A 15,938-nucleotide genomic window follows, 5' to 3' on the forward strand; every position below is an offset into this window, starting at 1 on the left:
TCATAGATTGGGCAAATGAGACTGCTAGAGATTACTGTCATTACAGTTCCTTTAAAAAAAATGTTCTGACTACTGGGGCTTGAAGGCTGCACATGTACCAAAGGACCATGCTTTTCTTCAGGCCTTAGGTTGGACACTAAGGCTGTCAACTCTACTCAGATAAGGGTAGGAGCTTAAAGAGGGTCTCCTCCAGGGGCAGACTGGGCCTGGGGCTTCCGCTGCAAACCTTCCTAAAGGCTTTCTGGTGAAGAGGAGTAAAAAGTCCCCACCTGTGTCCTACCGAGGGTCCTACCGGATGAGGATGAGGACAGAGCTCAGGCTCCCCCCTTGGATAGTGTATGTCATGTCCAAACAGAGGCTGGCTCCTTGCCCCATGGGAGTCTTTCCTCCCTCAGCCAGCCCTGACCGAGCCACCCCAGCTACCCTCTGCAGACCTTGGCCACCCCCTGCTGGCCAGCATGGGAACCCTGGATCGGTGCAGCAGTTGCTGTCCAACTCGACCTGCCCAGTGAGCAAAGAGTGCCTGGAGCGGAGCTTCAGCCTTGGATGGGGGTCGGGAGGAGGCAGGGAAGAGGCATAGCGGGAAGGAGAGTGGAAATGGGGGCCAAGTCGCTGCACCATGAGCCCTTGGGTTGTACTTGCCCCCTGGGCTAAAAAATGCCAGTCACCCACTGGGACCCTCTCACCACAGTGCCTGTCTCGCAAATGGGAAAAGCTATGCTTTGTGCGATCCTTTTCTGTAACTGACTATTGATAAAATACCTGAAAAATTATTAGCAGCCAGCAGGCATGGATAACATAAAGCAAATTAACTTAAATAAGGAAGAGAAACTGAGCATAATTACATTAATCCATATGAAACATTGCAGCCACTTACAGAATTAGGCAACAACGATTATGCTTTAAAATGGCATGGAGCCAGTACAAGTAAGGAGTGATATATGCGCATTACTAAACTCAACACATACATCCCTTGAAAGCACATTGAAGAAGACAGTTGCCACATTTGGGTGGTGTCTTACATAGAATTATTTTCACTTTATTTGTACACTGTATGTTGCAATGCTGTCATTATGTTTTTCTAGTACTGTTCTCTACATACAGTATGTATTGATGAGCAGTGCTTTAAGTGGGCCGGTATGCACTGGTACTCAGTACCGCCACTTCCAAATATGGCTCTTGAGCATACCGCCACCTCTCCATGCGCCTTAGCGTACTGGTATGCTCATTTTGGACAACTGTGCCCTCAATTGCCCCCCCCCCCCCACAAGAATATTTCCCACTCCAGAGCCAGATCAGTCACCACCAGTGAGTCCCCCTGCTCCAGAGTCCCAGCCCAGGCCAGGGGGGTGCTCTGTGGGGACCCTGATGTGAGGTGGGGGGGCGAAAAAATTTAAGGGCTATAATAGATTACCGGCACCTCTTTTGGGCCACTTAAAGCACTGTTGATGAGACAAGGAAAGTGCCTGCCCCCATAATTGGAGCTACGGGATAGTGGATAGCCTAGGGTAGTGATGGCGAACCTTTGCACCCCAGATGTTTTGGAACTACATTTCTCATGATGCTCATGCACTCTGCAGTGTAGTTGCGAATCATGGGGAATGTGGTTCCAAAACATCTGGGGTGCCAAGGTTTGCCATCACTGGCCTAGGGGAACAGTAGCTAGTTCAATGACTCATTGCAATGTAGGCACCTGTTATAGCCAAAATGTGATTTTATTCTCAGTTTATGTATGTACAGAATGTAATTATGCATATATTTATTTGTATTTAATTATGTATTTTTTAAGTACCATCTACCAGCCCTCAACTCAACGGTGTGACCTGTTCAGCCTGCCAATCATCTTCCTCCATTTGGTGTTACAATAATCAGACTCTGCAGTGCACAGGAGAGGAAGACGTGTGTGTTCTCTATTCTACTAATGTAGCTGGTAAGTCATTGTATTGCAAGAAACCTAGAGAGAAAAGGTATTCCTGCTCCTGTCATAAGACATGGGCTTCCTCTGGTGAACATGATTGCAACAGGATCAACAAACTCCTTGTGTGTGTTATCGAGATAGCTTCCTTGTCTTGTACATTGTTTTATTAGTTTACAGATGTTCACTGCCAAGAAGTTTTCTACAAAATAGAAATGTGAAATATATCTAACATTGACCAAAATAACAATAGAGATGAAACACCATCCAACCTATAATTTTTCTTAGTGTAATCGTAAAAGTACAGACTGGCTGTAGGACATGCAAATGAGTTATGCTGGCCAAAGAAATAAATATATTTTAATTCAGCCTGGAATCTAACAGATCAGTGCACAGGTGAATATACTTCTTGTCAGGCCCAGTCTGGCTAAAAAAAGGCCTAGGATTTTTAGACTGAGCAGCCAATTTTTCCTGGGACCGGGAAAGAGTAGCATTTGTGGGGGTAGTTTGTTCCCAGTATTCTGTGATGGTGATGGGTCCTCCACACTTTAATGTAAAGGGACACTGTGATATAAAGGGGGCTGAACTGTAAAGGGGCACTGTAATGATTAAAGTGCCCCTTTACAATACAGTCCACTCTCTATCACTGTGCCCCTTTACATTAAAGTGCCCCTAACAATTGCAAAAAATTGTCTGCAATTTGTAAAAAAAACTCTTAGGTGAGCATCTTAGCGAGCGCAATATACAGGGATATGGGAAATAGTATTGATATACGCACACACACATGTTGAACTGCATGGATTGGTGTCTTTATTCAACCTTACCAACTATGCAACTATGTAGCTATATTTTTTCACAGTCTGTTCTGAAAGTTGACAAAATATGTGAACAGTGGCTACATCTGATTGGATACAGGGACTGGTAGGCCAACAATTTTCTATCAGTTAGGGGATGTCAGGCAGAAGGCAGCTGACAATAGGGTTACGGTGTGAAGGCAATTCCCAATTTTTCCGCACCTGTTACTTCTATCCCAAGTCTGCGAAAGAGACACCAGAATGTATTTAAAAAATCTCAAATCTTTTTCCCAGTGCAATACATTGTGGCCTCATCATACAGACTGGCTCAGCAAGCCGTTATTTATAAAATAATGCAAGCTTGCAGGGAAAATTACATTTTTTTGGCTTTTTAAATGTAATTATTGCTGCAGCAGGTTCTATACATGGTACAGATATGCCACTTTACAGGCAGACCAATGGGATCCCCCAGGCAATATATTTAAAATTATTTTTTCATTTTTATTATTTTACTGCAAGCATCAGTAAATCACTGCTCATTTAAAAATTATGTTTTTTACAAACTTTGTGTTCATTAAAACATGTCCTCCAGGGCAGTAAGCGGATCCCCACACCCTTTGTATTGCCAATTACATGCATAAAAGCCCTCAAAATGGGCACTTTTGATTTTTCCAATTTGGGTCCTATAGACTTCAGTGGGGTTCATTATCCATTCCGAAAGTTTGGGATGTTTGAAAGTGCATCTAAACCCAATTACAAAATATAATATATTGCATATTACCATCCTTCGATATAGTAGCTGCATTTGTTTTAAAGTTTTTTGGCTTTTTTCCTTTATTTTTACCTAAACTGGACTTCCTGTCCTACGATGAGAACACTCACTCAATGTACTGCGTCAATGGAGATGCGGCGCTGTTACCCTAGGATAGGTAGTATGTTAGGATTGCAGAACCTCCCGCTCTCCTCTTCTCCATAACATAGATATAGGGTGTTCTGTAGTACACTGACAGAACTGGACTGAGCTAATAACATTGCCTATGATTTCAGTACATCATGTTAGTTCCCAGTAAGAAAGCAGAGCATGGACTTTCTCAGAATGGTAACCAAAATCTGACCTAGGATCAGTGGTCTACATGTGCATTGATTAAAAGTATAAGTGATGGAATGGGAATCTTAAAACAACTGACCTCTCTAGCTACAGGCTTGTGGAGAAATTCCCCTGTAATGTCATAGAAAAAATGCTGTTCAAGCTGTTCTTTTTGACAGCTGTTCTGTCCTCCCAACAGTGATTCAGAAGCAAATTAGCCTTCTTATCTCAGACAAAACACAATCCTAGGTAGATCTGGGGAATAGAGCAACAACAACCAACTTAAACAAATTTAGAGCGCCTTTGTTGTGAATTTGGAGGATGAATTACTCCACTGTACCTACAGTTAAAGAGGTCAGAGAAAGCTATTTTTAAAGAACGCATACTGTTAGGAATTTTTAAATACTTGAATTGTAATAGCCTGATACACCTTATTAACCGATTTGTGACTGCTGCCCCTCTCTGCCCATCCCTTCACTGGTTGCACTAGCCCAACGTATAAAATTTGAAATACTAACCACAGCGTACAAAGCCCCCATCTACACATCGCCCCCAGCTACATTGACAACCTCGTCTGCAGATATCACCCAAATCCTCCTCTATGCTCCTTCCAGGACATCTTGCTCTCTAGCCCCCTTGTCACCTCTTCCCATGCTCGCCTCCAAGACTTCTCCAGAATCTCTCCCATCCTCTGGAATGCCCTACTGCATTATGTCCGGTCAGCTCCTACCCAGTCTGCCTTTAGGCAATCCTTGAAAACTCATTTATTCAGGGAATCCTCCCCCATCTCCAGCTAAATTGTGTTATAATTGTACTGCCCCCCCCCCCTTATATATTAAAGTGCTGCACAAATTGTTGGCACTATATAAATCCTGTATAATAATATTAATAATAATAATAATAATGTTCATTTTAAGATTACACAACCAGATGGTTAAGAGACTGTTTCATATGTGGTCAACAGAAAGCAGAGGGGGTTAAGGAAATTATAAGTTAATCTAAACGTCACTTGTCAAGAGGAAACTTTACAATAAGGAATATTGATGTAGAACATTTGGTTGATTTATTTATTTATTTATTGTTACCAGGAAGTGTGTCATCTATTCGAGGGTGCACCCAGCAAAGTACCTGCAGCAGTCAAAAATACTCTGTCAAAGGAACAAGCATAGCTTACCAGCCAAGCTGCTATTGCGGAGGTATTTTACTTCCCTTTTTTTGTGGTTCTTTTGATTTGTTTAAGGACACTGAAGATTTTTTTTTTCCCAATGTTTAACACTATGACTAAAATAAATTAAATTAAATTGTTAAAAATATTTTTAAAATGTATCTCTGTATTCCCATAATTCCCCTAGTTATTCAGCACCCCACATGAAGACTCTAGGATAACATTTTGACATGTGTGACTACCTGTATGGCATCATTAATTGGCAGCGGTTGTTTTTAGTTTTAAAAAAGTTTTACAAATAAATATTTAACTCACGCAGGGATTGCCCTTGAACTCTGTGTATCTAAAAACAAATCGCAGCAGGAGCTGTTCACTTTCAGACACCCTATCTCTAATTGAAAGTTACTGTACACATCAAAGAGATAACTGCTCTGACCCACTCAGCTGTGTGTCTAAATTTCAGCTTGAGCTATTTAGCTTGGTAAACAAAGCAGACAAGTTAGATACTGATTATTATATGTTGCTATTCTTATATTTATTCTTTGTATTGTATAAGGCAATTCCAGCAACACTAACTGCCTGGACACCAATACAACCTGCCCCAAGGGTACTGTATGTGGAAGGGTTCACTCACTAACTACTATGGGTAAGTTATTAAAATATATGTAGAATATGTTACTGAGTAAAGCGACGCTGGTTCACTTTTAATATATTTCTTGGTTCTATCCAGGTAATACCAGCTTTCAAACCTATAACAGCACATGCCTACCACTTGACCAGTGTGGGATTTCTGGCAGTCTCAGCTTTCTCAATGGCACAGTAAAGCTGGTCACCGTCTGTTCAACCAGTGGCTGCAATCTACCTGAACCTTTGTGTAAGTGATCATTTAAGGTGGCCAAATAGTACATAACCCCAATGGATGCATTTGCTGTAATGATGACATCATCAGGTTCATGAGTTGATGCACATATCACGCTGTGTTGATTGCATAATGTGGCTTTTTAAGAGTGGCCATAGACATGATTGCTTTATGTGCATTTTTTAAATATAAACTAAAATAGACCCACGTGGGAGAGACCACACACTGGCATACCAATGAACATCCGTTCTTCACTCGAAACGGAGGAAGTGGCAATTTAAAGCCACAAAATGTTTATTTATTTGTGCAATAAAGCAATTTAATGTTTGCTAACCCCTTTGCTCTGCCACCTCCCGGCCCTTCAAGGGGTTTCAGATGTCGGGAGGCGAGGTAAGGTTTATGACCATGTGACTGCTGTGATTGCGGAGGTCACTTGACCAGAAAGCTCCTGATCGCAAAAAGTGGTTGGAAGCTTTCCATTAGCCGCCAGTAACTGTGCCGTGAGCTCGCAGGGCACCCGCTCTCGGCACATTTGTGTCTGCAAATTGGTACACAGATATGCGGCCTCTCGGTGCCAAGGCCCACCTGCCAAGAGGCTGCATATTTGTGTACTGTTGGCACCTAGGGGTTAAACCCGATGATTCTAACCCATCCTTAGTCAAACAAAAATCGGCACCTCTGCCTTTCGGACCACCACTGAATGGGCCCTTTTAATTCTTCCCCTTGGCCTAGTACACCACCAACCTGAGAACCTGCCAGAGCATCCAGGACTGAGACCCCTGAGACATGGAGAATGACCTATTCTATCCTGCATGGAGAAAGATTATTCTCCACCTGCAACAATTTAAGTTTGTGTGTTACCCCGTAGGGTCACCATGACCTAAACAGGTGTAGGTCATATTTAATTTATATATTTTCCTATATTTAACTTTTTTTGAGACAATAACTATATTAGAGTCACTGTACTACATTATAAGGGCTTTCCCTTCCCCCTCTTTTATTTTTCCAGTGGCTATCTCAAGCTTTCTCATGGGTCTTAAGTCAGTCTTAGCTGAACCTCCATGCACCACCACACTTTTACAGTATCTCACAAAAGTGAGTACACCCCTCACATTTTTGTACATGTTTTATTCTATCTTTTCATGTGACAATACTGAAGAAATGACACTTTGCTACAATGTAAAGTAGTGAGTGTACAGCTTGTATAACAGTGTAAATTTGCTGTCTCCTCAAAATAACTCAACACACAGCCATTAATGTCTAAACCGCTGGCAACAAAAGTGAGTACATCCCTAAGTCAAAATGTCCAAACTGGGCCACAAAGTGAATTTAGGAGAAAACCAATAGTACAAAAAGATTATAAATCAATCTGGCCTGACTACCACCCAACATAATTACATATAAATAGCATCCCTATATGGGACAGGGTGCTACATTTCCTTCTCTAGTTGTTCTAAAGATGCACTACAACAGAATGAAAACCGACTATGACCACTTCTTAACTGTGCATCTGTTTAGAGTTTTGTCTCATCTTCAGTAGTAAACTTCTACACAGGATTACAGGCAAAGGGGTTGCAAACACACAATATCACATAGACTTTGCTAAATTTGGAGAAAACTGATTTGCATCTACATGTGTCTCTAATTTCTTTGATAAAATTATAAATATTTTATTTCCCCTTATATTTCTAATAGTGACAGGACCAACATCATCATACAATGGAGTGATATGTCCGACCTGTGCATCAGAAAATTCAGACTGGTGTGATGCTGAAGATACCATGCAATGCACTGGTAATGAAACAGCATGTTTGACCTACAATGCAAAAGTATCAGGTAATAATTCTTTCTGTCTTCCTAAAACCTGCCCTGATATCCAAACTCATGCCCATATTGCTCCAAAACCACACCTGCCTTGGTAGGCCTTGCCCCTTCAGAACTGGTCTGCCCTCTTAGATTCTGGACAATTGGCTGAGCTGTTTGACCTACAGTTGTCTTCATTTTAAAGCGGAGTTCCTGTTAAAAAAAAAAATGAGATAAAAATACCCCCGGGACAGTCAGGGCTAGTGCATTCCACAATGGCTAGCCTCTGATCTGTCCCGGGTTGCACTTACCTTTTAGAAGAAATAATTACCTTGAAAATGTATTGTCTGCATCTACATCTCAGGTGTGGGCAGCTGAAGTCAGGGCGTCCTCTCCGGCGTCCTCTTCCGTCCTCTTTGGTCCCACAATGCACTGCACCAGCCCCACCGTCACTTCTGGTGCAGGCGCATCATCCCTGCACAGCTTCTGGGCATGCCCAGAAGCTGTTTAGCAGGGAATGACGCGCCTGCACCGGACATGACGAGCGGGGCCGGGGCAGGCGCATTGATTCCTGGGAGAGATGACGTTCAGCTCCCAGGAATCAATGCAGGAAGGAAGTGACGGCGGCGGATGAGTCCGCAGACAGAGGAAGAGGAAGGAAGGTAAGTATATTTTCTTCATAACAAGGTAAGTGAAAAAAATTTTTTTAATTATCCATTTATTTTTCAGGTGACACGGAGCAAGCAGATGGAGGTAAGTGTAATTTTAGGGTGGAACTCTACTTTAAAGAAAGAACAAAAGAGCAAAGGGCATTTCTTTACTAATACTATTGCAGCTCAAGCAGAGGGTAGACCAGCCCTGCAGGGGCAAGGCTTACCAAAGTAGGTGTGGTTGGGGATCTAGCTGTCAACAATAATCATGATTCTCTGCATCTAAATCCCCAGTTACCAAGTCAGTCTGTTTTTTTTTCCTTCTTCTAGGACTAGGTGATACTTATGGCACATCATCCTTCTGTTAAGGGGGTTGAAGGTTAAAGTCTTTCATGTCCACATATCATAATTGGTGGCTCCATATTGATAATGTATTATCATGGGAGGCTGGAGTCTTTTGTACTCTATCTGGTTTTTGATCCATTCACCCAATAGAACGCTTGTAATAAAAAGAGATATAATTGTTTCATTAGATGAAATATTATGATGATTATTCATGAATATACTTCTGCATTTCAATTTTCTCAAACATCCTCAGATGACTCAAAGTGTAGGCATGAATTAGATGTATGTAGTGCCTTAAGCCTCGTACACACGCAACTAATTTCAGCCGACCGGTCGTTCTTCTGTTGTCCAAAGTGGTGTCTGTTGGTTGGAATGTGCTCTAGACTGCACACAAATTTTGTCGTCCGACAGAATTCTACTTCAGAAGTGATGTCATGTGTTGGTTTGCTTTCTTTGTGTTCTTTCATCTCTGAGCATGCCCAGTCTTGCTCATTAGATTTTTCCCTGTCGAAATCTGTACTGCCTACACGAAAATCGGACGTGTTTTGACAGTGGACAAAAATTTTATAGCCTGCACACCAGAATTTTGTCGGACGAAAATTCCCAGCCGAATTTCGACGTGTGTGTACGAGGCTTAAGGCGTGACACCTGCTGAGGTTTTTCTAACACACTTTACTGTGCTGTTGAAACAGTACAAACAAATAGCCACTGCCTCCTCCTATATGGCCTTTGCAGCAAGGAGCACATGGAAGGGCAACACGTTTCAAGCAAAACCAAAGAAAATTCCCAGGTCAACTTACCAATCAAGCCAGGAGAGCCAGAAGTCCAGTGTGTCCCCCTCACCAGTATTTCAACAGTCCAAATAAATGGCCACTGCCCCCAGCCTGCTAACAACCAAATTATTCTGTCTTCCCTGTGCTACTTGCTTTGGAGGCTAGTTCTAGGTGGGGTCAGTGGACATTTGTTTGTACTGTTGGAATACTGGTGAGGGGACGCACTGGCCATCTTTGCTGCAATTCTGCTATATGCTGGGTGTCCAGTGCACCCCTGTGCCTTTAAGGAGGGGTGGGCTCCCTCCAGGCTCACCTGTCCTCTATTTCCAATTTTTTTGAATGTGCTTCTACTATGGAGGCTCTTAAAAATGTATAGAGTTAGGACTGAAGATAATACTGGGGTTCCGTGAATTGGGTTTGCAGCTTACAAATGTATTTGCAAATGTGTGCAAACTAAACCTCTGTTTTTAATGCATGCTGTTAGGCAGGATGATTTGGTTGGTTGCCGGCTGGTTGGTAAGTTAAGCTGGGAACTTTCTTTGGTTTTGTTTGAAGTGTGCTGTTGAACCCAGTAGTGGGATAATCCACACATGAATTGGAGGAGGTGTGTGGGCTTAAAACAGTTGGACTTGTTGGCCATTGGGCCACATTTTTTTGTGTTGCATTTCATGTAGCCCAGGACAAAAATGAAACATTACCTGTATGATCCAGGTCTCAGAAAATGTGTGCATGCATGTAATACCCCAATAGGACCAGTGCCTAAGGCTGCAGGATTGGAGGGGGCATCACCAAGGCACTCAAAATGTACAAACTGTGACAACTTTTTGAAAATTTTGTTTCCTCCTTCTGGCAACCTCTAGATATATGTAGCTAAATTCAGAAGGAGAACTGTAGGAGAAAAAGGTGCAGGGGACACCGGGAGGAGTCCGAAGGTTCTTTACAATTCCAGGAACATAATGCTATAACCTATTTCTTTATTTTGGTAGTCATTAAAGCTGAAAAATAGTTATGCATATTGCATGCTGCCTCTAAAAGCGCATTTAGGCCATAGTTTTCTCCTAAAAAAATCCCATGGCATGCAGTGCTGGGGCAAGGTCATCCAGTGTCCAGGGCAATGATGCAAACTCCTTCTGCCCACCCCTCGTCCCGTCCCTGAATATATGGGTGGAGAAGTTTGTACAAAAAGGACATTAGTGTATCTAAATAGGACTTTGCTTTGGACTTTTATGCCTTTTGCCTATCCAATGTGGCCCTAATTTCTCACGCTGTATATAATTCTTTTTTTTTTTTTTACAGGAACACCAATGGTTTTTCGGGGCTGCGCCACTAAAACTAACTGTGTCCTCTCCACATTGACTCACAGTGCAAATGGATCAGAATTCGATTTTAAGTTTGACTGCTCCACTAAAGGTAAGGGGTTTGGGGTATTTTGTCACCAAATATTTCAGCCATACTGTTGTTGCTTTAAAGCAGAATTCCATCCATTTTTTTTTTTTTTTTGTCTAGTGATTAGTGTTGAGGTGCTAGCTTCTTTCTAAAAAAGCGTCTAAACCAATAACCATGCAATATGCAAAAACAATAACAAAATTATTAAGCAGAAATATAGGGTTTTATCAACTATACATTAAAAAAAATAAATAAAAAAATGCACACAACTTAAATGTGTATTAAAAGTCCTCATGAAAAATGAAAAATAAAATGAAAGAATAAAAATAAAAAATAAAATAAAAATAAAAAATGTTTTATGATCTTCTAATCCACTCCTATTTCCACCATTGTGAATCTGTTATACATGCTTCAAAGTGTGTGGGGGGGGGGGGGGCTTTAAAGTGGTTATAAAGGATCAAGATTTTTTATTTTCATGCATTCTATGCATGAAGGTATAAATTCTCCTGCCCTGCCCCCCCAGCCCCCCAATACTTACCTGAGCCCCACTGCGATCCAGCACTGTGCACGACAGCTATGGCTCTGCGGGGACTCTCACTCCTCATTGGCTGGGGCAGCAGCAGGAGCCAATGGCAATCACAGCCAGTGACAGACAGAGGAGGAAGGGCTGAGCCGCGGCTCTTTGTGTGAATGGACACGCAGAACTGCAGCTCAGGAGTGCCCCTGCTCGGGTGCCCCCACAGCAAGCTGCTTTCTGTAGGGGCACTTGGCAGTAGGGAAGTAGATATGTGCGGTTCGTTTAGTTTTCAATAAATATTCAGATGAATTTTGCCTTATTCGGAGATTCGGATATATCTGAATACCCGAATTGCAGTATAAATGAGGTTTACTGAATTCTCAGAATAGTGAAATAAAAGTCATCTTAATTTTGGAAATTCATATTGACATTTGAATCTAATTTTACATTGAATTCTAGTCGAAATCGAACTGTAAACATATTTCTAAAATCAAAGACTGTGCGTGTTTTTAGGGTACCATTTTAAAATAATGCAGTTTTTGTTCAGCCAAAGATGATTTAAAAAGTCATTGTAATCATTTGATGAAGATTTTTCTTCTGTTAGTTCACTTTGCCACATTTGAATCTGAAAAACAAAAATTTAAAAAAATTTCAATTTAGACCGATTCAAAATTTATCGATTCAAAAGTTTCAAATTAAAAAAAAAACAGTAAATTCGAAGAAAATTTGAAAAAGATATAAAACGAATTCCGAATGTGAATTCCAAATACAAATCCTAAATACGAATTGAACAAATCAACCACATCAATTAAACTAAATAACGAAACTGTCAAGCAGCAGCTGCCAAAGCCGGCAGAATATTAGCATGCATAAAAAAAGAGATGTATTCCAGAGATAAAACTATAATCCTTCCACTTTATAAAACTCTGGTCCGACTGCATCTGGAGTATTCTGTCCAGTTCTGGTCGCCAGTCCTCAGGAGGGACGTGTTGGAGCTGGAGAGAGTCCAGAGAAGGGCAACTAAACTAATTAGGGGATTGGAGGACCTTATTTATGAAGAGTGGCTACAATCACTCGATTTATTCTCCCTGGAGAAGAGACGCCTGAGAGGGGACATGATAGCAATTTATAAATATCTCAATGGTGATCTCAGCATAGAAAAAAAGCGTGAGGACTCGAGGGCATACAATGCGATTAGAGGAAAAGCGTTTTATCCTCAGGCAACGGTGGGGGTTCTTTACTGTTAGGGCTACAAGATTGTGGAATTCTCTACCATAAGAGGTGGTTTCTGCGGGAAGTATGGTGGCTTTCAAAAGACTCTTAGACGTACATCTCAAGGATCAGAACATTCAGGGGTATGAGAGATGATTACGGTCACACACACCTACACAGGTTGAACTGGATGGACTATTGTCTTTATTCAACCTCAGCTACTATGTAAGATTAACATATCTAAATGAAACAAAATAATTATTTTTTCATCAAGCACAAGTCTAGAGGGAAGGGCCTGACGTGCAACTGGGGGATGAAGGAAAAGGAGGTTCCAGGCTGCTCTGTGCAAAACCAATGCACAGAGCAGGTAAGAATGACATGTTTGGTATTTAAAAAAAAAAAAAAACTACAACAAGCCTTTACTATCACTTTAAATAGGCCTTATCAGTCAAATATGGACACTCTGTGGTGAGAAACTTTTTTTTTGCATTTTTATGAAAGTAAGAAAACAATTTCATTACATACAATGTTTAAAACCACATACACAATAGTATTCAAAAATCAGTCTACGTGTTTCGCAGGGCTTCTGCTTCATCAGGACTGTGGATAAAGCTTTTCTACACAGCTTGACAAAGAAACAAAGATCCGTCCCCTGCCCTCTACATTACAAAGAAACACAGAAACAGGTGTAATAGTTGGTTGTTGATGGTTGGTGAATCACAGGGAGGTACAGCATCAGTTTGGGGGACATTGCTTTGGGCCATCCATGGGCATGTCTGCTTGAGGATACACCTTTAAGGGCTGCAGAGTTCTAACGTCTTGGTTTTCCTTTCCCCTTGGGTGGCTAATTTTTTTTTAAGTGAACCCCAGACTGGTAGTACTCCTTAGAGCTGACAATTCGGAGAATCTGAGTACTTTTGATATACTATTCTTTCCTCTGGAACTGTTTGACCTCTCACAGGCCATGTAAGGGGACATAGCAGAATTCCAACAATTACAATGGTTTCTTTGTAATGTAGAGGGAAGGGGATGGATCTTCGTTTCTCCCACTAGCTGTGTTGAAAAGCTTTATCCACAGTCCTGATGAAGTAGAAGCCCTGCAAAACCCGTAGACTGATTTTTTAATACTAAGCTTTTTACAACCACATCATTTATCAATCCTTCCCATTTTTTTTGTGTGGTTTTTGTATGTTGTTTTTAAACTTTGTATGTAATAAAATGATTTTCTTGCTTTTATCAAAATACAAGTTTCTTGCCATTGATTGTCCATATTTCACTGGAAGGGCAAATTTAAAGTTTCCTATATAGTTTGGATTTGTGTATGAGGTTATGTAATCCAAATCACTAAAATCCCATATATGTTTATTATGTTAATGCCATTTTAAAAGTTGTTTACAGCCTTACAGATTTAATTAAAATGTTGGTGGCTCTGCCTTTTTCTGGCAGTTTTCATTTACACACATTGTTTTTTCATACCGTTTTCCTTTTTACCAAATATTATTCTAATTCAATGTGCATGGAGATTTATGATCCTTCTTTAGAATCAGACAGATGGTTATGTAGTGTAAACACTCCCTCTAGTGGTTAGATGCAATACTGTAATGCAATTATTAATATTAGGACTAAACAGGACTAGAGATAAGTTGTGCTGAAGTTAACTGCTCAAAAACATTAAAGGAACACTTTGAAAACACATCAGATCTCAATGGGGAAAAATCTCACGCTGGATATCTATACTGGTATGGACTGGGTTATGTGTTAGGATCTATACTGGTATGGACTGGCTAATGTGTTAGGATCTATACTGGTATGGACTGGGTAATGTGTTAGGATCTATACTGGTATGGACTGGGTAATGTGTTAGGATCCATACTGGTAAGGACTGGGTAATGTGTTAGGATCTATACTGGAAAGGACTGGGTAATGTGTTAGGATCTATACTGGTATGGACTGGGTAATGTGTTAGGATCTATACTGGAAAGGACTGGGTAATGTGTTAGGATCTATACTGGTAAGGACTGGGTAATGTGTTAGGATCTATACTGGAAAGGACTGGGTAATGTGTTAGGATCTATACTGGTATGGACTGACTAATGTGTTAGGATCTATACTGGTATGGACTGGCTAATGTGTTAGGATCTATACTGGTATGGACTGGCTAATGTGTTAGGATCTATACTGGTATGGACTGGGTAATGTGTTTGGATCTATACTGGTATGGACTGGGTAATGTGTTAGCATCTATACTGGTATGGACTGGGTAATGTGTTAGGATCTATACTGGTATGGACTGGGTAATGTGTTAGGATCTATACTGGTAGGGAGTGGGTAATGTGTTAGGATCTATACTGGTATGGACTGGGTAATGTGTTAGGATCTAAACTGGTATGGACTGACTAATGTGTTAGGATCTATACTGGTATGGACTGGCTAATGTGTTAGGATCTATACTGGTATGGACTGGCTAATGTGTTAGGATCTATACTGGTATGGACTGGCTAATGTGTTAGGATCTATACTGGTATGGACTGGCTAATGTGTTAGGATCTATACTGGTATGGACTGGGTAATGTGTTTGGATCTATACTGGTATGGACTGGGTAATGTGTTAGCATCTATACTGGTATGGACTGGGCAATGTGTTAGGATCTATACTGGTATGGACAGGGTAATGTGTTAGGATCTATACTGGTATGGACTGGGTGATGTATTAGGATCTATACTGGTATGGACTGGGTAATGTGTTAGGGTCTATACTGGTATGGACTGGGTAATGTGTTAGGATCTATACTGGTATGGACTGGGTAATGTGTTAGGATCTATACTGATATGGACAGGGTAATGTGTTAGGATCTATACTGGTAAGGCCTGAGTAATGTGTTAGGATCTATACTGGTATGGACTGGGTAATGTGTTAGGATCTATACTGGTAGGGAGTGGGTAATGTGTTAGGATCTATACTGGTATGGACTGGGTAATGTGTTAGGATCTATACTGTTATGGACTGGGTAATATGTTAGGATCTATACTGATATGGACTGGGTAATGTGTTAGGATCTATACTGGTATGGACTGGGTAATGTGTTAGGAAGGAAAGGATGCCACATGATTTGATGGAAATTAAAATGATCACCCTACAGAGGGCTGAATTCAAAGACACCCCAAAAATCAAAGTGAAAAAATGATGCATCAGGCGAGTCCATTTTGCTGAACTTTCATTGCAGCAACTCAAAATGGTCCTCAGTAGTTTGTATGGCCTCCACGTGCTTGTATGTATGTCTGACAATGTCGGGGCATGCTCCTGACGAGACAACGGATGGTGTCCTGGGGTATTTCCTCCCAGATCTGGACCAGGGCATCACTGAGCTCCTGAACAGACTGAGGTGAAACCTGGTAGCGTTGGATGGACCGAAACATAATGTCCCAGAGATG

The 15,938-nt window shown here is 41.2% G+C and overlaps 1 protein-coding gene across 1 annotated transcript in view; it reads left to right on the forward strand.

Annotated features, from left to right (window-relative positions):
- The window catches only part of LOC309569012 (uncharacterized protein), a gene marked incomplete at both ends in the record, with an annotated part of 150,319 nt that overhangs the window by 70,110 nt on the left and 64,271 nt on the right, over positions 1–15,938 (forward strand). The window contains 7 exon segments of the mRNA XM_082274772.1: positions 1,790–1,930; positions 4,885–4,992; positions 5,518–5,607; positions 5,692–5,835; positions 7,516–7,656; positions 8,353–8,376; positions 10,688–10,801. Of these exon segments, the coding sequence (XP_082130898.1) occupies positions 1,790–1,930; positions 4,885–4,992; positions 5,518–5,607; positions 5,692–5,835; positions 7,516–7,656; positions 8,353–8,376; positions 10,688–10,801 (762 nt within the window).

Source organism: Pelophylax lessonae, assembly GCF_965119305.1.
Source record: "Pelophylax lessonae genome assembly, chromosome: 12".
Lineage (NCBI taxonomy): Eukaryota > Metazoa > Chordata > Amphibia > Anura > Ranidae > Pelophylax > Pelophylax lessonae.